The 22,072-nt window shown below is 42.7% G+C and overlaps 1 protein-coding gene across 1 annotated transcript in view; it reads left to right on the plus strand.

Moving 5' to 3' along the window:
• Window positions 1-2,695: 2,695 nt before the first annotated feature.
• SGPP2 (sphingosine-1-phosphate phosphatase 2) overlaps window positions 2,696-22,072 on the plus strand; it is a 76,889-nt gene continuing 57,512 nt past the window's right edge. The window contains exon 1 of the mRNA XM_081050791.1: window positions 2,696-3,185. Within this exon, the coding sequence (XP_080906917.1) occupies window positions 2,819-3,185 (367 nt within the window). The 5' untranslated portion in view covers window positions 2,696-2,818. The remainder of the gene's footprint in view (window positions 3,186-22,072) is intronic.

Below are 22,072 nucleotides of genomic sequence, written 5' to 3' on the forward strand. Positions count from 1 at the left end.
TTTTCAATACAAAAGTAAAAAGTAAAGATAAATTCTGGGAGCAGAATGTATTGTAGTAATAAAGAGAACAAGTATTGGAGTCAGACAGATCTGGGTTGAATCATCCTTCTACCAGTTATTAGTTGTGTGGCTTTGGGCAAGTTTCCTACCTCTGAGCCTCAGTTTTCTCAACTGTAAAGTGGGAGCACTACCTCCTATTACAGCCTATGCAGTCCTACTTGATCTAGCTGCACCCCAGCTCTCTCCCAAATTGATCTCTGTCCTCAAGTGTCTCCAGCCTTATGCACCTCCCTCCCTCTGGTTCCTCCATCACGCTGAGCTTGATCCGGTCTCAAGGCCTTTACAACTGCAATTTTCTCTGTCTAGAATGCTCTTTCTCCTGATCTTGATAAAGCAAGCTCCTTCTTTACTTTCAGGTCTCTGCACAAATATCCGCTTCTCAGATGTAACCATGTTACCTAAATATGTCTCCCCTGTACCCCATCCACCATGCTCCTCTCTCTCCAAAGCACTTACTACTCCTAAAAGTATATACTCATTTGATTTCCTCTTAGCTCTCACCCTTACTAAAACACAAGTTCCAAGATGGAGGGGCTCTGTTCTTTTACACTGATGTTCCTGCAGGCCTAGACTAGAGCCTGACACTGTGTACATACTGTCAAATACGTGGATGATGAGTGGTTCCTTCATAGGGCTGCTGGGAGAAGAGGTGATTCAACTAGTCATGGTATGAAAGTACGGATCACACACCTGGCACAGAGTAAGAACTAGTACTGGGTTGAATAGTGTTCCCTTCCAAATTCATGTCCATCCAGGACCTGTGACTATGGCTCATTTGGAAATAGAATATTTGCAGATGTTATCATGTTAACATGAGGTCACACTGGATTAGAGTGGACCCTAATCCAACGACTGGTGTCTTTATAAGAAGATGGAGATTTGAACAGAGAATCACACAGGGAGAATACCATTTGACAACAGAGAAGGAGATCGAAATGATACTGCCATGGGCCAAGGACTGCCACACATAACAGCTTTATAAGGAAGATACAAAGTGAGGATTATTGTTTTATCAGAGGAAGAAACTGAAGCAACAGTTACTGAAGCTGAAGTCAGTATCTGCTCCTCCATGGAGATAAAAATGCATTGTCTGAATATACAGTTATTAGGCCTTATGTGACATGTGCCATGTTTTGTGCTTTGCGTCTTTTTCCTAATTGGGAAAAAGGAAACTGGAAGCATCAAATTTGGGAGACACATCACTCAAGTGTCTTCCTGGAAGAACATGTTCCTTTACCTCAGAAAAAGAACAGTTCCTGACCTTCTGCAACTCCAGCTTTTAAAACTAAACCACAGGGTTTGGTCCTAGTGGCTATAAATGACAACGACGTTGGGGAGAGACGCCTGTGCTTCCAGGACTAGACAGCTCTGTGTGTCACACAGCTGGATTGTGACAACAGCTCTGTGCTTCTTCTGTAAGTTAAGTAGAAAATGGTGTCTCCCAAGAGTTTCATTGCTCTCTCAGCCACCTAGATCTTGCTCTCCAGAAGGGAAGGAGAGAGGAAACTAAGGCATGAGGGAGACCAAATCATCCTTGAAAGCTCCAACCCGGAGACTTCTAGACTAAAAGCACAACTGGATAAACAAGGTAATGGCAGGGGTTTGTTGACAGTCGTTTGTGTAAGCAAATGCTTAGTACGCTACCAGGAAACGCACAGCCTTCTGCTGCAAACAAGACGAGGAGGACTAAACTGCACTCTTGTTGCTGGCTGATGAGCTGGGCCCAATTTGTTGCCTTTCACTCCTTGTGAGAAAGCGCAGAGGCCCTTGTGTGCGATCTCAGCGCCCCTGCCAGGAGATGCCGGGAAGGAGGAGGGAAAACCCTCCCGGAAGAATGTTTTCTTTGCAGTACTGAAGAGAGCCCTAAAGTAGGCGCAGGTGCGGTGAGATGTCAAATCCTCCACCCTGTCCTCGATCACCTTGTTCTCGAAAGATCTTGGTCTGTCTTACCCGTGCCGTTGTGTAAATGGAGGCAGAGCGGAAAGAAGAAGGAGGAGGGGCAAGCGTCACCTTTCTCAATGCAGGAAACCGAGAAAGGATCGGTTTTCCTACCTACGCGTCTAAAATTGTTGCCCAGTTGCCACATCACAAAGGCAGGGGAGGGGAAAGCAGAGGAAGGCTCAGGGTCCACCTTGAACTGCGGCTCTTAAGCCAGGTGGAGAAAGTTCGGGCCTTCGGCGAGACGTTGCATCACGCAAAGTTTGCAAAGAACTTAGGGATTTTCCCTAGGGGGCTCACTCTCCTTGCCGGAAACGGTCAAAGGCAAGAGCAGAGAGCTGGGTGCGGGCAGCGGGAGGAGAAATCAGACCTCGTTTGGGGCTCAGGAGTGAAAGGGAGGTCACTAAGCGATCGGACGGCGTACTGCAGGACGGACTCCCGCAGGTCCACGAGCGCTCCGCCGCTCCCCATTAGGTGGCACGTCTGCGCCAGCCGGGAGCGAGTGGCGGCGCGGTCGTGCGGAGGGGGCGCGGTTTAGACACCTGTGCTCCTCCGCCCAGAGCCGAGGTGGCAGACGACTGGGAGCGCCGAGCCCGCCCGAGCCCGCGGCGGGCGGACGTGCCCGGAGCCAGGTGGAGGCGGACGCCTGGACCTCTGCGCGCGAGGTGCGGACGCTAGAGCCCGAGAGGCGCACCTATTGGCGGGCGCCCGGGGCCCCGCCCGCCCTCCGCCCCCGGAGCCTGACCGGCAAGTGCAAGGGCGGGGGGGGCCGTGCAACCTAAAGGCACTGGCGCGGCGGCGGCGGCGGACCCGGTGCACCATGGCCGAGCTGCTGCGGAGCCTGCAGGATTCCCAGCTCGTCGCCCGCTTCCAGCGCCGCTGCGGGCTCTTCCCGGCGCCGGATGAAGGTCCCCACGAGAATGGCGCGGGCCCAGCGGAGGGCGCAGTGCGAGCGCCGGAGGACGGACATCCCCCTGAAGCCAACGGCAAAGGTGGCTGGGGTCCGGCCAATGGGCTGCGCAGAGCCCCGGACCCGCAGGTAACCGCGCGCCAGGTGTCCGCCAGGGTGGAGGCGAGGGAGGGGGCAGCCCTTTCCGCTGCCTGTGGACTAGCTGGTCCAGGAGACTCGGCCGAGCCTGCGGGGCCGAGAGGGCGCCATCCCCGCCAGCGACCCGGCTCCCGGAGCTGTGTGTGGAGGGGAGAAGGGGGGGCTGGAGAATCCAGTCACTAGGATGCCACCCTCTAACGCTGCCAGGTGGCAACCAGGTCTGTTCAGACTTACAGTGCGCCCCCGAGCTTTACATGCAGTCTATTTAGAGATCTACCTTCGTAAGTAGTTAAATTTATTATGTTCATGTATATTCTTCCAAATGTGCAAGAGTTACGTAATTGAAAGGAGGGGAGACGTCCTTGGCATTTTCACTTAGAGGCTTCCCTGGGGAGAAAATTTGAGAATTACCCCAGGAGTTTCCGCCGCATTCCCCCTTTCCTGACCCACACTAAGGAGGTGGAGCGGGGCCCGCAGTGTGCTCTCCACCTTCTTGCAGCACCAGCTCTAAGGACAGAACTTGAGGGTTAATTATTGCTCCTGGAGAGATTTGCAAACCTTACTGCCCTGTGCCCTGCCTGCGTTCCCCCCCCCCCCCAGTGATGAGATCCTAACAGCGCTTCTCCCTCCTCCCTTTTCCAAAGTCTTGGGGTCCCTCCAGCCTGATGGGTCTTGTAAATTGGCACCAGGGACTTTCAACAGATAACTGCCAGGAGGGACGCTCGCTACGCTCCCCTCTAGGTGGCCCGAGTGTGGTTATACAACCCACTGCGGCAGTGCAGGGACACTCCGGGCGAGAGGGACCAACCGGGACACAGGTGCCCATATGCCAGGGCCGCTGTCTGCCAGGGCGGGCGGAGCGCTGGCCCTGGGAAAGAGGGCTCTCTGTCGCAGTGAGATGCCCTGGGCACCCACAGAAGCTGCCCTTTCCGTGGGGGAAGTAAAAAGTGTGACACAGCAGGATAGAAGCCAGGTATTAACAATTCCAGCTCTCTCTTTTTTGGCGGGAGGTGAAGGAAGCCACATTTTTTTGTTCCTAGAAGTTTTGGTGACAGGAAGATGACATTTATGTGTTGATGTCTAGATCTAGTAACAAGAATTGTGAAGAACCTGACTTCTATGTGGAGTGGAACACTGTGGGCGTTGAATTACAGAATTCAGAGGGTCGGTGGGGGTTGTGTGTTCCACTCTAGAAAAATCCTCCTTTACAATACTTTTTTTCTCCTTTTATTTTTCCTTCTCTGTCCCACATGACATCCAGTAAATTATGGATGAGTTTGAGACACCACTCCCTGCATTCTTGTGACTTGTCTTCAAAAAGTGAGGGGCTAAGAACTCATCACATGCCTGAAAGGTGGAAGGATGTTTCTGTGCACTCACTGTTTACACCCACAGACACATGCACAGGCTGCTCTCGCCTTAAGCTTCTGCTGTGTCCGTAATTCAGGAAACTAAAGAAGAGTGCATTTTACCGCTGCTGCTTTTCAAACTCTTAAACATTACCATTGGTAACATGTTCTGGAAAAGGGCCCTGTGGCCCTTTAAAAGCATGTTAAGCAGATTTCTTGAGAAAGGTGTCTTCTTGCTGCTGGTCATTCAGTGAGCCAAATGGAAGGGCTTTTCTCCTTCCCATCCAACACACAACTCACTCACTATGGAGCAAGGAAAAGTAAGAGAGAGGGCTAAAAATTCATGATAAGAAATCACCATGTTGTATGTGATGGAAAATAAAGACCATGAGAGCATTTGATAAAGGAGAGGTTAGTGAACATTTTTAAAGTTATGTTGGTTTCCAGTGACTTGGGAAGATTAATTTGCAAATACAGGTGGAGTTCCCCCCAAAAAGATTTCATACCTGCCCCAGATAATTGATAGGACTCGTAGTGGACAGTGGGGGAAACTTTTCTCCAACAGATATCCTTCCCCTTTGCCCAGCCTGTGGCCTGCCTGAGCTGCCTGTCCTTTCTCTACGTAATCCACATTCATCCTTCAGTTTCAAAGGTCAGTTCCTCAAGAGACACCTTTACTCACCTTCCAGTCTCACCCATCTTTTATAGGTTCTCTTTGCTTCTTGGGTTTCTTCATTGGATTTTATCACACTGTGTAATGAAGCCCTTGTGTGGAGATCTGATTATTGCCAGTGGTCTGGTGTGCTCATGATTTTCTTCCATGCCTGGCACGGGGGAGCTCAGCTGATTCTGGAAATAAATGAATGCAGATCACAATGTAAAATCAGCCCTTTTGAAGCAAGACAAGCAGATTTCTTGCAGAGAGGTGTCTTCTTGCTGCTTGAGAACCCTGGGCTTCCCGTGAGCCAAATGGAAGGGCTTTCTACCTTCCCATCCAACACACGACTGCACTCACTTCAGAGCAGGAAAAACTCAGAGAGGGCTAAGAAAATCAAGACAAAGAATTGAAGGTTTTTCAAAATTTAAAAATGAATATTGAAAATCAAAAATTTCCACATAGCCTAGAAGGTCAGGCAACATAAAAACATTGATTTAAGACCATTTAAACAGTAGAGAAGTTGTTTACTTCATTTGAGTGACTACGTTGTAGCAAATCTACTTTTCTCAAACTCTACATTTTCTATAGTTATTTTAATTCTTAAAACAGAATGTGACTGACTAAGGACCTTCCATTACAAATTCTCTTAACACCACATGCTGCCAGCTTAAAGATTAGCTACATCTTTTACAAACCAGGACTGGTCTTGGCTTGTACAAAGCTGTCATTGAACAAAGCCAACTGGACCTCGGATACCGGTATGTCCTAGTAATCGTGAATTTCACAGACAGAAGTCTGAGTTCTGAAGGATTAAATGCTTTGTTGCGAACTTACCAGATACCTGCACAGTCAGGTCTTTTGACTCTCAAGTCTAAACTTCTTGTTCTGATCACGATGATAGAGTAGGTAAATGCTGTCCTTTCCTCCTCTCCTGACCACATCAAAATTACAACTAAACTACAGAACAACTATTATTGAGAATCACCTGAAGTCTAGCTGAACCGAAGTCCTATAACTAAGGACAGATGGAAGATGCCATCTGGCAACTGGGATGGGTGGAGAGATGGAACAGGCTGTCTGTCTGACACCTTCGTGTGGTGCTTAAAAATTGTGAATGTATCTCAGCAGTGGAGGTTCTCTCTAAGGAGTTTGGGGTCCCAACGCCACACCAGGCTCCCCAGCCCAGGGTTCCAGTGCCAGGAAGTTAGTTTTCACAACTTCTGGCTCTGAAAACCAGCAGAGATTGTGGCTGAGTGAGATGGAGGATGGCTGGAGTCCCAGGTGCTCTTCTTAAAGGGCCCACACATGGATTTACTCGCTGATGGACTCACTCATTCTGAGTCCAGTGCTGGGACAGCAGCTTGAAAGGCACCAGGGACATATGGGGAGGAACTGAGCTGTCTGGCTTCAGGGAGAGGGGAGAAGGTGCAGCTTTGTCCCAGACAGAAGTGCTGGCAGAAGCCATAGTTCCTTTGTTGAGCCCCACCTGGCATGTAGATGCAGGAAGCCACCATATCTGAGTCTCCATCAGCTTGGCTAACACTGTTCATCCCACCCTGGTGATTCCCTAAGACCTCGCCCCACCCAAGCCACCTCCAGTGTCTTTTCCATACAAATGGCCTATCTTGGTTCATCCTAAAATTTCTCAAATGTTCACAAACCCCCAACAAGTAGCATCTGGCATTGGCATGCCCTGTACCTCTTGCTAAGAAATCCCAAGCACAGCACTGGTGGCAGCCAGCCTCAGTTTGCACCTCCAGGCACCTCAAAACCAGCACAAGTGGCAACCATCTCCAGATCACATTGTAGCTCATACCAAGTGGTTCCGGACTGGGCACAGGCAGTGGCTGACCTTGGCCTGCAACAGAGCCCCTCCCAAGAGGCCCCAGAACCAACACACCTGGTGGCCAGCTTCAGACCACACCAGAATGTCACTCAACCACCTTCACAAAAAGACACACCCAAATGGCAGACTGGGTAGACACCCTAGCCCTGCTAAAGTGAATCCTGCGTTGTAGGGTCAGCCCCTACACAACAGCTCCTCCACTGTAGTCATGGCAAGTCTTCACAACCAATCAGCCAGAGGGTCAATCCCTCCCACTGACATGCAAACAGCAACCAAAGCTCAGCGACAAGAAGAAGGCATACACATCCCACACAAGTGATACACCTGGAGCACCCAGCTCAGGTGACTAGGGAGATTGCACCACTGGGCCCCATAGGACACCTACTACATAAGGCCACTCTACCAAGACTGGGTGAGATAGCAGCCCTACATTGAACATACAAACACAGGGAGACAGCCAAAATGGGGAGACAAAGAAACATAGCCCAAATGAAAGAACAGAATAAACTCCAGAAAAAGAACTAAACAAAATGGAGACGAGTAGCTTTCTCTTCTGGTCCCAGGTATTTGGGAGCTATGAACTTGGTTGCAGACATGACCAAGTCCAAGAACCACACCACACACAACCAGTCCTGAAAATGGCACAGAAATGGCATCAAGAACCCCTAATCACAAAGATACAAATCTCTTAAGGGGGTGGACCCCAAGTTCCTGAGGAACATGCACTTTCCCAAGTAGCAGAACAAGAAGGACCTGCAGAAGATGCTCGCTGACAATGCCAAGGTCATGAGTGCATGGGCTGAGGCTATCAAGGCCCTCGTAAAACCCAAGGAGGTCATTTATTTACTCGTACAAATAAACCTGAGGCAAGACCTGTAAAAAAAAGAAAAAAGAAGAGAGAGAGAGAGAGAGAGAGAGAGAGAGAGAGAGAGAGAGAGAAAGGCAATCTACCAGATGCAGAGTTCAAAACACTGCTTATAAGGTTGCTCAATGGTCTCAGGGAGAACTTCAACAAAGAGCTAGGAAACATAAAAATGGAGATAGAAAACATAAAAAGGAACCAGTCAGAAATAAGCAATACAATAACTGAAATGAAGCATGCATTAGAGAGAATCCACAGTAGATGAGATGAAGCAGAGGATTGAATCAGCAATTTAGAAGGTAGCAGAAAACACCCAATCAGCACAGCAAAAAGAAAAAAAAAGAATGCAGAAAAATGAAAATAGCTGAAAGGGCCTCTGGGACAACATCAAGCGTGCCAACATTCGCATCATAGGGGTACCAGAAGTAGAAGACAGCAAGGAATTGAAAACCTAGTTGAAGAAATAATAAGAAACAGAAAACTAATAATAATAAGAAACAGAAAACTTCCCTAACCTGGTGTAGGGAATAGACATACAAGCCCAGGAAGAGATTCCCAAACAAGATGAACCAAAAAAGCCCACACCAAGACACATCATAATTAAAATGGCAAAGGTTAAAGACAAAGAGAGAATGTTAAAAGCAAGACAAAAGCAGTTACTTACCTACAAGGGAGCGCCCATCAGATTTATCTGATGTCTCAACAGAAACTTTGCAGGCCAGAAGAGATTGACACGAAATATTCAAAGTGATGAAATGCAAGGACCTTCAACTGTGAATACTCTATGCAGCAAGGTTATCATTTACAATTGAAAGACAGATAGAGAGCTTACCAGATAAGTAAAAGCTAAAGGAGTTAATCACCACCAAACCTGTATAACAAGAAATGTTAAAAGGACTTCTTAAAGAAGAAGAAAGAGAAGGAGAAGAAGAATAAAAAATATGAGTACTAAAATGGCAATAACAACATATCTATCAACAATTACTTTAAAAGTAAATGGATTAAATGCTCCAATCAAAAAACATAAGGTGGTTGAATGGATAAGAAAACAAAACACATATCCTGCGTGCAAGAGACCCACTTCAGATTGAAAGACACACACAGACTGAAAGTAAAGGGATGGCAAAAGATATTTCATGAAAATGGAAACAAAAATGAAAAACTGGGGTAGCAATAATTATACCAGACAAAATAGACTTTAAAAAGTTATAACAAGAGACAGCGGACCCAGTAATTCCACTTCTGGGTATTTATCCAAAGAAACCCAAAATGCTACTTTGAGAGGACATGTCCATCCATATGCTCATTGCAGCATTATTTACAGTAACTAAGATATGGAGGTAACCTGGGTGTTCATCAGTGGATGAATGGATAAAGAAGAGGAGGTACATATATACAGTGAACTATTACTCAGCCATAAAACAAGAATGAAATTTTGCCATCAGCAACAACCTGGATGTAACTAGAGGGGATTGTGCCAAGTGGAGTAAACCAGACAGAGAAAGACAAATGTCATATGATTTCACTTATAGAATCTAGAGAACAGGATAAATGAACAATTAAAACAGAAACAAGCTCATAGATACAAAGAGCATTTTGATGGTTGCTGGATGGGGAGGTTGGGAGGATTGGCGAAGGGAGGAAGGGGATTAAGAGGTACAAATTGGTAGTTACAAAATAGTCATGAGGATGTAGAGTATAGCATGGGGAATACTCATATAGTCAGTGGTATTGTAATAACTATGTATGGTGTTAGATGGGTACTGGATTTATTGAGGTGATGACCTCGTAAATTATATAAATGTCTAATCACGGTGTCGTACCCCTGAAACTAATATAATATTGTATGTCAACTGTAATTGAAAAATAAAAAGCATTTGTTAAAAAGTCTAAACTTATTTCTACTGTGCACCTTTCAGGGGAAAATTCTAAGGCTTCATTTTGTCTGTCTCATTGAGAAGGTGTGAGGTATTGGGGCTTGACGGGGAGCAGGGTAGAGATTTGGTAGAAAGAGAGAGAATTGTTTTTGGTGTGCAAGGGTAACTGGTTTGCAAGGGTAGACATTGGAGGACATTCCTGGCAGTCGTCCAGAGCAAGAGCCAAGAGCAAGATGCAGGGATCCTGGGATTGAGCTAGGAGGGCAAAGACCCAATCAGAATTGTGTTTATTTGTTTGGGGGTAAAGCCAGTCTTGGATATAATGGTATTTTGATTTTTATCATCTTTGCTTACTCAACACAGTTGCATTAAGTTAGACTTTGTAGTGCTTTTTCCCATCATTACATTAGAACAAGATAATTTTTCCAAATTACACTGTGCTCAGTAAATATTCTTTGATAACTACCGTGTTTCCCCTAAAATAAGACCTAGCTGGACAATCAGCTCCAATGCATCTTTTGGAGCAAAAATTAATATAAGACTGGGTCTTATATTATATATATGACATATATAATATAATATTATATAATGTATATTATATACATTATATAATAATATATAAGACCCTCTCTTATAGTAAAAAAAGACCAGCTATTATATTATATTACATTATATTATATTATAAACACGTGGTCTTATAGTAAGATAAGACTGGGTCTTATATTAATTTTTGTTCCAAAAGACACATTAGAGCTGGTTGTCCAGCTAGGTCTTATTTTCGGGGAAACACAGTATTTGCTGAGACATAGTTCTAAAGTTGGGTTGGGGAGGGGGTCAAAGATAGGTTATTATTAGAATTGTTTGCTCTCGAAACATGTGGGACCCCACAAGTTTTTCAATCTAAAAAAACCCACCCTTGATTCGATTGGCTTGCTAAAGTGCCAAGAACCATCACAGGAATCTGGAGACCTGGATCTGGCTCTGTTTTGGTGTTATTTTGAATTTCTCTGGATCTCAGTTTTCCCATCTGCAAAATGAGCAGAGTGGAATAGAACCATGGGTTTCTAAGTGTGACTAAATTACAGTCAGTTAGAAGAGCTTTAAAATCAAAAGAAAAAGACCAGGATTCAAGTCAGAAGTGGGGACAGAGGTGGGAAGCTCTGAATTATCTTCTCCAGTGACCCACCACCCACCAGTGTTTTCAGGATAAGGTGGTGATGGCTGAAGGCAGTGATCATGGTAGCTGCGACATTTTAGCTTGGTTATAACTAAACTGGCGAACTGGTTGTACTTCAAGTTTTGATTATCTTTCAGATGGATGTTCAAATTTGCATTGGTAAAATCAGCCCCTTTGAAAAGGTACATTTTGATCATCTTTTTCTAATTACATATATCCTTGGAAAAATACAAAGAAAAAGTTAGATCGATGCCCATTATACCATAACCAGAGATAATTATTCAGTAAATATTCAACTTGAATTTTAATGGCAATATGTTATTACTTCATACCATGGATATACCATAATTTAGTTGGCCTATTGCTGGGCCTTGAAGTTGTTTCCAGTTTTTGCATTGAAAACAACATCTTTGTACAAGTATCTTTCCACCTGTCTTGATTGTCTTCTTTGTTTAATTGAGATATAATTGACATATAACATTATGTTAGTTTCAGGTGTACAACATAATGATTCAGTATTTGCCTGTGTTGTGAAATGATCACCACAGTAAGTCTAGTTAATATGCGTCACCACACAGTTACAAGTTTTTTCTTGTGATGAGAATTTTTAAGATCTATTCTCTTAGCAACTTTCAAATATACAATACAGTGTTGTTGACTATAGTCACCATGCTGTACATCACATCCCCAGGACTGTCTTATTTTATCATTGGAAGTTGGTATCTTTTGACCATCTTCACCCATTTTGCCCACCCCCTTAACCCCTACCTCTGACAACCACCAATTTGTTCTCTGTATCTGAATTCAATTCTTTTGTTGTTGTTCTTATTGTTTCTAGATTCTACATATAAGTGAGATCACACAGTATTTGTCTTTCTCTGTCTGACTTATTTCACTTAGCACAATACCCTCAAAGTCCATCTCCAAGGTTGTAGCAAATGGCAATATATCCTTTTTATGGCTGAATAATATTCCATTTTGGTGTGTGTGTGTGTGTGAGTGTGTGTGTGAGTGTGTGTGTATCACAGTAGCTTTATCCGTTCATCCACCAGTGGATACTTAGGTTGCTTCCATATCTTGGCTATTGTAAATAATGCTACAATGAACGTGGGGTGCATATATCTTTTTGAGTCAGTGTTTTCTTTTTCTTTGGATAAACACCCAGAAGTGGAATTGCTGGATCACATGGTAGTTCTGTTTTTAAGTTTTTGAGGAACCTCCATACTGTTTTCCACAGTGGCTGCACCAATTTACATTCCCACCAACAGTGCGTAAGGGTTCCCTTTTTCCCACATTCTTGCCAACATTTGCTATTTCTTGTGGTTTTGATAATAGCCATTCTAACAGGCGCTGAGGTGATATCATTAGGATTTTGTTTTACATTTCCCTTATGATTAGTGACATCGAGCATCTTTTCATGTACTTGTTGGCCATCTGTATGTCTTTTTTGGAAAAATGTTTATTCAGATCATCTGCCCATTTTTTAATCGAATTATTTTGTTTTGTTTTGTTTGCTATTGCATTGCATGAGTTCTTTATGTATTTTGGAAATTAGCCCCTTATCTGATATATGATTTACGAATAGTTTCTCCCTTTTGCTAAGTTGCCTTTTCATTTTGTTCATGGATTGTTTTGCAGTGCAGTGCCTTTTAGTTTGATGTAATCCTACTTGCTCATTTTTGCAATTTTTGCCTTTACTTTTAGTGTCAAATTAAAAAAAAAAATTGTCAAGACTGAGTTAATCTTTGAATCTCGTCTTAATTTAAGTTTCCAGACTTGCAGTTGCTGGTAGAAATATGCATATATTACGGCTTTTAATAGGTGTTGCCAATTTGCTCTGCAGAAAGGATGTACTAGGATACATAGCAATGAATGCGGCACTTTCCACACCCTCACCAATATTAGGTATTAACACTGTCTTTCATCTTTGGGAAAAAATAGGCCATTTCAGCTTCTATTTCATCTTTTCTTCCTTTATTTCCAGCTGACATTTATTGATCAGCAGCTGCACTTCTAGGGCAGTCCTAAGCCTTAAGGGTATAAAGATAAATAAGATTTAGCTCTTGCCTTGGGAAAGCCACAAAGAAAATGGTGCAATGCAAAAAATACTGGAATGAAAGGGTACATATATGGTCGGGGAGACAATCACAGGAGTAACTCACCATCCCTACAGGAGCCCATGAAGTCTTGAGTCGGGGCTTAAAGAGTGAGTAGGAATCAAACAGACAAAAATGGGAGAATCTCTTTGTCTGGACATCTCATGTGACAAAACATAAAGACGTTGTCATTTTGGGTGAAGAGGGACAAATTTAGCTTGGGTATAGTAAGGGTCCCAGCAGGAAATAGATGGCGTACTGAAACCCTTAAAAAGTGATTAAAAGGGCAAATTTTGTGTTATGTAATAATTTACCTCAATTAAAAGAAAAAAGGACATAAGCTCTACTCCACCTTCTTGTGAAGGAAGTGTAACTTCCCTCTCCTTGAGTGTGCGCTACACACAGTGACTTCCTTCTAGAGTACAATAAGGAAAGAGGGAGAAAAAGAGGAGTAATTTTGTAGCATGGAAACCTGGCAGATGTGACCTCAGCCCGGGGAGCGAGGTTAACAGTGACAGGGATAAGTCATGTTGACCGTATGTGCTCTTGATGCACAGTGAAATGATATATTCTTGATACGTGCTGAAAAGGGCACTTCTCCCCAAAAGTGGTCTCCTCCCCAAATCCCATGCCCTCAGTCTAACCACGAGAAAGACATCAGCCAAATCCCAGTTGAGGGACATTCTACAAAACACCTGACCTGTATTCTTCCAAACTGTCACGGTCATCCAAAATGAGGAAAGTCTGAAAAACTGTCACAGACAAGTGGAGCCTCCGGAGACATGATGACTAAATGTAATTGTGGGATCCTGAAACAGAAAAAAAAAAAAAAAAAAAGAACATTAGGTAAAATGTAAGGAAGTCTGAATAAAGTATGAACTTTAGTCAATAATAATGCATCACTATTGTAGCAAATATATCATACTAATAATACAAGATATTGGTGATAGGGGAAACTGGCTGCAGAGTATATGGGAAGGATGTGGAGTACATGGGAACTCTTTGTCCTATGTTCCACATTTTTCTAATTGAAAACTGTTCTAAAAAATGAAGTCTATTTAAAGTTTTTAAAGAGGGGGTGGGTAATTGAAGAGAGTTCAAAGATGGGCTCATTTACAAAGGCGTGGGCAGCATTGGAAAAAAGCACCATGGGTAGGTGAAGCATCTTGCAGAAGGCAGCTTCAGCCTAAAGAAAGCAAGGAGAGAGGATAGATAATGTTTTGGTAACCCCAGACCCAAGGAGGGTTCAGGTGTCAGAGAGAGGCCCCTGCCTTAAGTAGAGAAACATAGCCACTGGCTGGAGGAGTGGGGAAAATACAGACTGTGCCAAAAAAAAAAAACATACGTATATTTTAAGAAAGGAAAAAACTATTAATTGTAATACTCAATATATACTGATAACAAAAGATGAATGAATACAAGTCACATTTGACTTCTGCAATTATAAGAGGTGCTCAAGGGGGTGGCCGGCTGGCTCAGTTGGTTAGGGCGCCAGCTCTGAACAACAGGGTTGCTGGTTCGATTCCCACATGGGCCAGTAAGCTGCGCCCTCCACAATTAAATTGAAGGACAACAACTTGGAGCTGATGGGCTCTGGAGAAACACACTGTTGCCTAATATTACCCAATAAAATTAAAAAAAAAAAAAAATTTAAAAAAAAAAAAAAAAAAAAAAATAAGAGGTGCTCAAAGTGGTTACCATCAGCGTCCAGATACTTCTGATTACGGTGAACTACTGTTTGAGCATAGGTGACATCGCTTAAAATGTGTATACATTTTTTTGGCACCCTTGGTATATATCTCAAACTCTGTATGCCCCCTCATATTCTGCCAGTGCCACCCTTTGGCCAAATTCAGTCAAAACCCAGGGAGCTCGGGTGCCTGGCTGATACAGTGCCTAATGGTCAACCTCTCTGGAGAAAGGTAGAAATTGGATCTGGAAGGACAAACGGAGAATATTCTGAGCACAGGTTGCATAAAGAATTTGGTGTGGTAATTTAATACTGGCTGGAATTTGGGGTTAGAACCAGAGTTTTAGGCTGAAGACTTCGGGTGGCTATCTGCAGAATTTGGGTTTCATCCTTTAGACTGGGGGATGGCAAATCAACTTCATCCCATGTGCCAACTCAGAATTGGCAACTGGGACACTGGGAAAGGAAAGGTTCTTGGGGTGTCACTGTGCTTAATTAATGGGAAAGAATGTGGGATGGAATGGCGACACCTGTATCTAGAGAGTCTGACACTAAAGCATTTAGGAAATGGTGATGTTATTGTCCAACAGCAGACAATATGGGACTAACATGAAATCAAGCCTTACTATCTGTTTTGAGGTTCTTGGTGATACTTTGAGTGTCTCCCTCACCCACAAACACCTTAAGAGGTAGGAGACCACAAATGGTTTCTTAAGACATAGGTTGCCATGCTCTGAATCATGGGACCCCCATCATTATAGCTATAAGCTGGTTGGATTGGGGGTCAGCCCTTGAGTCAAAGGCAGCCTTCTATTGGCTGGTCAGCATCTTCTGAAATAGCCTGGCACGAGAACTTTGTTCACCTGGGATACTGCCTAATGGAGCTCCCTGAGGGAGTCTGACTGCAAGACCCAGACAGAGGAACATAGAGTGGTGATGAACCGCAGAGACAAAGAGGAGGCCAAACACAGAAGCCTTGACACAGAGAAAGCAGTAGGACAGCAGACTTCCGAGGTGGACAGGAGAGCAGAAAGTCTGCGGCGATGGTGAAAGCAAAAGGCAAAACTCTGAATAGAGAAGGAAGCTGAGTCGTGAGTAGTACCATAGGCAGGGACTGTTGACTTTCAGGATAGAATGGCTGGGGAGGGAGAGGGGGAGGAGGGAGGAGAGAAAGGGAGGGGGTGGCTGTGTGGCTGCTGGCACTGTTTCCTTACTTCCTGAGAAGTCATGTAGCAAACTCCTCTCACTGGAGGGAACTCGGGTGGGTATCCCCTTGCGACCAAAATGTGCTGGTCCCTACTGCCCTGGAGACTTAACACATAATTGTGCTTAAATCATTAGTTCTATCTCTTTCACGTCATTGGGAAGAGGGTGGGTCACAGGGGCCAGATTCCTCTTCCTCACCTGTGCAACCCCAGGACCTAGCATGTGCCTGAAACATGGCAGATGCTTATATTACCTGTTGAACAAAACATGAAGGGTGTGCTAAACTCAACCTTTTCTTTCTTGGGAGAAATGTGGTCACCTACTCTCTCCCGTCACAACTGCAGTCATTTTATACCTGCCCACTTTTCCTGACTGTGTCTTCATTTACCTTAGTTTTTTTTTCCCCCCAGTGTTGGCTCCTTCCTTTTTATCCAGGAAATAATGGAGGGTTTTGCTTAATGAATAACTTTTTTATTGCTTTGCGCTCTTCTGTTGGACACAGTGAAGGGAGTTTACTGACTGCCAAAAGTTGTTGGTTGTGAAACACCTGTCAACTTAAACAATGTAATTAAATTCCGGTGTCTTAGGAAGGCTGTCCACAGCAAACCTAATCTAATTTTAACTTTCTTGACTTGTAATTAAGAGGTCAAAACTTTTAAAGTTTAAAAAAAGCACTTTCACTTCTGCTTTTGCACTTTGTGTTAATGATTAAATCCTCTTGATAAGAAGTATGTCTCGAGCAAAGGCATTTTATCTAACACACAGTTTTCCTGGGAGAAAATACTGTCAGTTTCCTGGTAGCACATTTAGAGAGCTCCTGTGTGTGTTAGGAATCTGTGAGAATGCTAAAATAGAGGGCATCCACTGGTCTTTATTATTCATTCTCCTTACCTGGTGGGATTCATTCCACATATTGAGAAAGTGAGATACTGAAAAATCCAGTTAAGACTGTGATTCATATTTTTCTCCCCTCACTCTTGCTTCAAACACTGTATGAACTAATTAGCAAAGTTTTAAAAACAAAGCAAAAATCCTTAGGTGTGGGCAGGGTAGATGGAAGGAGAAGGGTTAAGCACCTGAGAGCTTGAGGGCGGTGCTTGGGACTCTTGGGAAGGGAGTAAATGATGTCCTTGAACTATTTGGAATATTACCTCCAGTTCTCCAAATGCTCACTGGCAGTTTTATTCCCTTTAGTTTAATACAACAAAATACCGATGCATTCTTGCTTTTGTTAATGCCTGTTTATTTTGTAATTATGCCTGCGGGAGAAAAGCCCTTTCTGTCATCTCTGGATATGTTTTGATTTTTCCAAGTGGCAAAAACTTTGTTCCCATAGAATTTTATGGAAAACAGCTCATCAAAGCAGGAACTCCTATGGGTGGCAGGAAGAGGGGATGATGGTGAGAGAATAAGAAGTCTCCTGGAGGTAAAATGTTGGATGTTGAGAGGCCAGGATGTTATTGGTAGAAAATGGCTTAGGTAACAACAGCCTTCTTTTTTTTTTTTTTTTTTTAAATCATCCTCTCTTGAAAGGTGACTTAAATGGTGGCCATGGAATAAAACATCAAAGATTTTGTTAAAAGCATGACAAGTGAAAGGTGGCTCTGTTAGAAGTTGGTTGGGGTTTGTTCTTCGTTCTGAATTTTGATCTGATGATTTTCAGCCAGGAAGATATCAAATGTTTTAAAATTAACTTTTATAATTTTCAGCTATTAAAATAATACATGCTTAAGTCAGAAATGGTGGAAGACATCAAAAAGTATAAAAAAGAAAACAAAAACACTCATAATTTTGCAACCCATAGAAAAATACTAACATTTTAGAGCACTGCTTCCTTTTATTTCTATTCAAACATAAGGTATTTAAGTTATGAACATGCTATATAATATTTTAATTAGCTTTTTCACTCATGAGCATTTCTCCATGTCACTAAATATTTTTTAATTACATTATTTTAATTATTGTATAATTATCATGTGATCTCAACGTAATGTTTTTTAACGTAATATTTTTTAACCGTTTCCTAATGTGTATATGTAGATTTTTTGCAATGTTTATCTTTGTACTTCCACTTAACTCTAAATATCAAATTATTTCTGAGAGCCACAAGAAAAGCTTATTTTAGACGAATTCTTCACACTTATACTTGACACATTAGTTTTTGGAAAATGTAGTATCTCAATTTTTGCTTCCAATAGCACTCTATATGTTTGTATATGTGGTCCGTCACATACAGATGTCAGTTAACATAAGTTCACAACTGACATATTTCTCATCTTTTCTTATGAAGAGAAAATCTTTGTAGCCTGAGGGAGAGAAGGAAATAAAGAGGGAGAGAGAAAACTCTGAGGTATCTGTGAATATAGATAATATGGATAACTCATGGCTGGTCCCCTGTGCTTCTCCCTGTTCCTTCCAGGTAAGGCCCATCATTTGTATCCTGTGAAAGGTGTGTGATATTTCAGTAACTTTGGGTGGGGGATAGGGCTTCTGAAAGGGTTAGGGAAAGCACACAGTCCCTGGCAACTCTGAGCCTGGAAGGCAATATGTGTTTAGAGGGCATTACCCCCGTATTATGATACTATAATAATGAAGCAGGAAAATGAATTCATGTTCTCCCAGCCTTGGTGTCCCCATTCTGGAGGATTCCTGAGGAGGCTCCAGGAATGCCTTCTTGCTATGCTCAGTTGTATCACACATGTCCTTAAACAGAAGCAATGGAATAACTTTTCTCAGTATTTATGCAGTAGTGTACGTCTGAATAACCACTACTTTTGGAGAGGAGGCACTAACATTGATCACTTAATTTTGCCTCCATCTAAACCCATCTGAAGCCACAGTCATTTTTTGTCCCAAAATTTTGACCCTGAAGAAATTATCTGAATTTTTCCACGTTGGGTTATAAAAGGTCTAGCCCTGATTTCTTCATGCTTACCACCCCAGTACCGTGGTTAGGATAGAAATGGGATGTCTCACACTCATCCTGAGCACTTCCTGCTGGAGACAAGCATATCTGCATAGATTATAGTGCCCATGTGTTGTAATAAGGCCCCCAAACGCAATACCCCCTCTTGGATATAGAATGATTTATTTGGTAATCAGTGCTTTTTCTCTTCTCTTCCCAACCTGACCCAGGACCAGTTAAGTCACCACATAAAAAATCTGTGAGGGAACAATGTTACTTTTGAAAAGAGAAACTTATTTAATTTTTAAAAGTTAGTACTAAATATACATTCACTATGCAACCTACATTTTCACTCCTGGGCATTTACCCCCAAGCTAGGAGAACTTATTAACACAAAAAATCTGTGCATGATTGTTCATAGCAGCTTTATTTGTAATAACCTTCATCCAGAAACAACCAAAATGTCCCTCACTAGATGAATGGCTAAATGAACTGTGATACATCCATACCATGGAATACTACTCAGCAATGGAAAGGAATGAACTATTGACTTACCCAATTGCTTGGATGGATCTAAAGGGCATTATATGCTGAGTGAAAACACCAATCTGGAAAGGTCACATACTGTGTGATTCCATTTCCATAACATTCTTAAAATGACAAAGTTTTAAAGATGGAAAACAGCTTAGTGGTGGCCGGGGGTGAAGAATAGGGGAATGACTATAAAGGGGTTATAATGAGGGAGATATCTGTGGTGATGGAATAGGTTTGTAACTTGATGACAGTGGTGGTTACAGGAGTCTACATGTGTGCTAAAAAGGCACAGAGCTATACACATACCGTTCCGATGTCAGATTCCTGGTGTTGATATGGTTTTTTATAATTATGTAAGATGTTGCCATTGGAAGGAAACAGTAAGGGAATATAGGACCTCTCTGTACTACCTGTGCAATTGCTTGTGAACCTACAGTTATCTCAAAACAAAAAGTTCTTTAAAAATCAATACTGCCTTCTAAAAATTGGTCCTGCCATCCTTCCCACTGCTTTTACAGCAGGTATTCTTTGCACACTGTGCAGGAAGCCCAGAAACCACAAAGCAGCATCCGGGAGATTTTCCTCTGAGGTGCCTCTTGCGCCAGCCATGCTGCTCTATTTCTAGAGCTGCCGGGCTTGGTTGGAAACCACGTGCTCACGGGCCTTGGCTGCCTGCCCAGGGAGAACATGGAGAAATGTTTGAGGGTCAGAAAAGCACATTTGCCCTTAACTTTCATTCGACTGGTTTGTATTATAGCTGCAGGTATTTTGTATTTAAAACAAGCTTTTTTGGTTGTATCACGTTTTGTTCAGCAACTTTGTGGTGGTGTTGCAAGTGTGGCAGGTTTGCACATCAAGTCCTCAGTGTCCCCCTCAGTTGTCGCTAAGACTACAATACTCTCAATATCCTCAACCCCTCTCCTTACCCACCATAGAACAGCCTCTTTCAGCCCTAGAATCTGACAGTCTTGCCTTTCTTTGCCATGAGACACCTTAACAGAGTCATCTGAGATCTACACTCTATTTCTACCTTTTTCACCCAGGTGTTTTTCTCTGTGGCCTGGCTTTAGCTAGTATAGTAGGAACTGAAATGAAATAAAACCAGGAGAGAGTATTGAGCCTAAGAGAATCATTTTTGAGGTTTACTTTTGCCCATGTGTAATTTCATTGAGGAGAGTGGATTAATTTTAAATCAAAAATTATACAACAGATACTTGTCTCTGATATACATAAAAAGTGAAGTAGATTCCTCTTTGTTTCATCGCTACTCTGAATGCCAGTGGCTGGGGCTACGGCGGGGGATGTGGAATAGACGTTCACAAATTCACATTTTAATGGCTGCTTTTTTCTGGCCTCAAGATCAACGATATCCGTTCCCCAAATGGTAGACCCACTGCATCTGTTTGCTAGATTTTTGTTCTTCTCCCACGGGTAGTTTCTTTCCATCACCGTATCTAATTTAGCAACTATCTAATTGTAAGAAACTTTTTCTTCTATGTTCTGTAACGGGAAAAACTTAATCACATTATCCAAAGGATATCTTGAAAATAATTAAAATGCCATATATTTCTAAACATGGAAACACATCCATGATATACTGTTCAACCAAAAAAAGCAAATGTACAAGTAGGACCCAATTTTTAAAACTTTTAAGCACATATTGGAACATATACTTTAAAAGGATCTTAGTGTGACGAACCAAATGTTACCAGTGCTTCCCTCTGGACATTTAAAAAAATTTTTCTTATTTGTGCTTTTCTGTACTTTTGCTTTTTTTTTTTTTTAAAGATAGAAGTTTGTATTTTTAGAGGAAATGAAACCATTTTTATTTTATAGAAAAAATTTCTCCTATGAGGATGCTTTGTACTTTTGAGGAGTATTAGATAGTTACTGAGATTACTAACATTGTTCCATGTAAGAATTTTTAAAAATAACCATTGACATCTTTGTAACAAAGTCCCAGATATTAGCTGTGTTGGTTATGACCCTCCATGAGGGGATATTTATTAAACATGGAAGTACTCCCAAGCCTTCTTAAATGAAACAAAAATGACTCCCTCCATGTCTCTGCATGAACACCCCATGTGAACAACAGAACACTGTTTCCTAATCTGTCTAAACAACCACATGAAATGTTAAGAGCCTAAAATGCACAATATCCTTTTGCACGAAATGGAATATCTTTAATGCATGGTAGGTTTAAGCCTCAAAAGATCTGTTTTTGGCCAAAGATGTATTTTTAGGGAGTTCAGGAAAGTCTTATACAAAATAGTCCAGCAGTGTAAGAACCCACTATAACATGATGGAGTAACATTGGAGGGAGTTGTCTCAGGGGCCCTTGGCTTCCTCCCCCCTCAGAGCAGACCCTGCTGTATAGTGCTCACTAGTCAAAAGATTTCGATAATAAACACAGCAAGAATCAGCAGCAGATCCGTCAGAGCGGGGCCTGCGTGAGCAAACCTGAAATCAGAGTGACTAAATGTTGAATCACAGTGTTATGCTAACCTCTGGAGCAGTTGGCACCTTTGCATGTAGTGACCTTTATAAAACACTCACACCTAAAAGGAAAATGACATTTTTAATAGTTTCTTCCCTAACAGTTGTCATAATATGAAAATGGAAAATATATCACCAGAATGGCAATTATTTTGTGAAGCAGAAATACTGCGTCTTGAAATGGAAGTATGCCTGGCTGTGCCCTGTGAACCATGTTTGTTTTTTTTTCTCAAACTTTCAGCTTCTTTTATTACTGAAGGAAAGGCTTTATGAGGGGCAGGCGTGGAGAGAAGGGGAGCCAGGGGATGGCTTTTCTGATGCTCCTCCCGC

Source organism: Rhinolophus hipposideros, assembly GCF_964194185.1.
Source record: "Rhinolophus hipposideros genome assembly, chromosome: 6".
NCBI classification, from domain to species: domain Eukaryota; kingdom Metazoa; phylum Chordata; class Mammalia; order Chiroptera; family Rhinolophidae; genus Rhinolophus; species Rhinolophus hipposideros.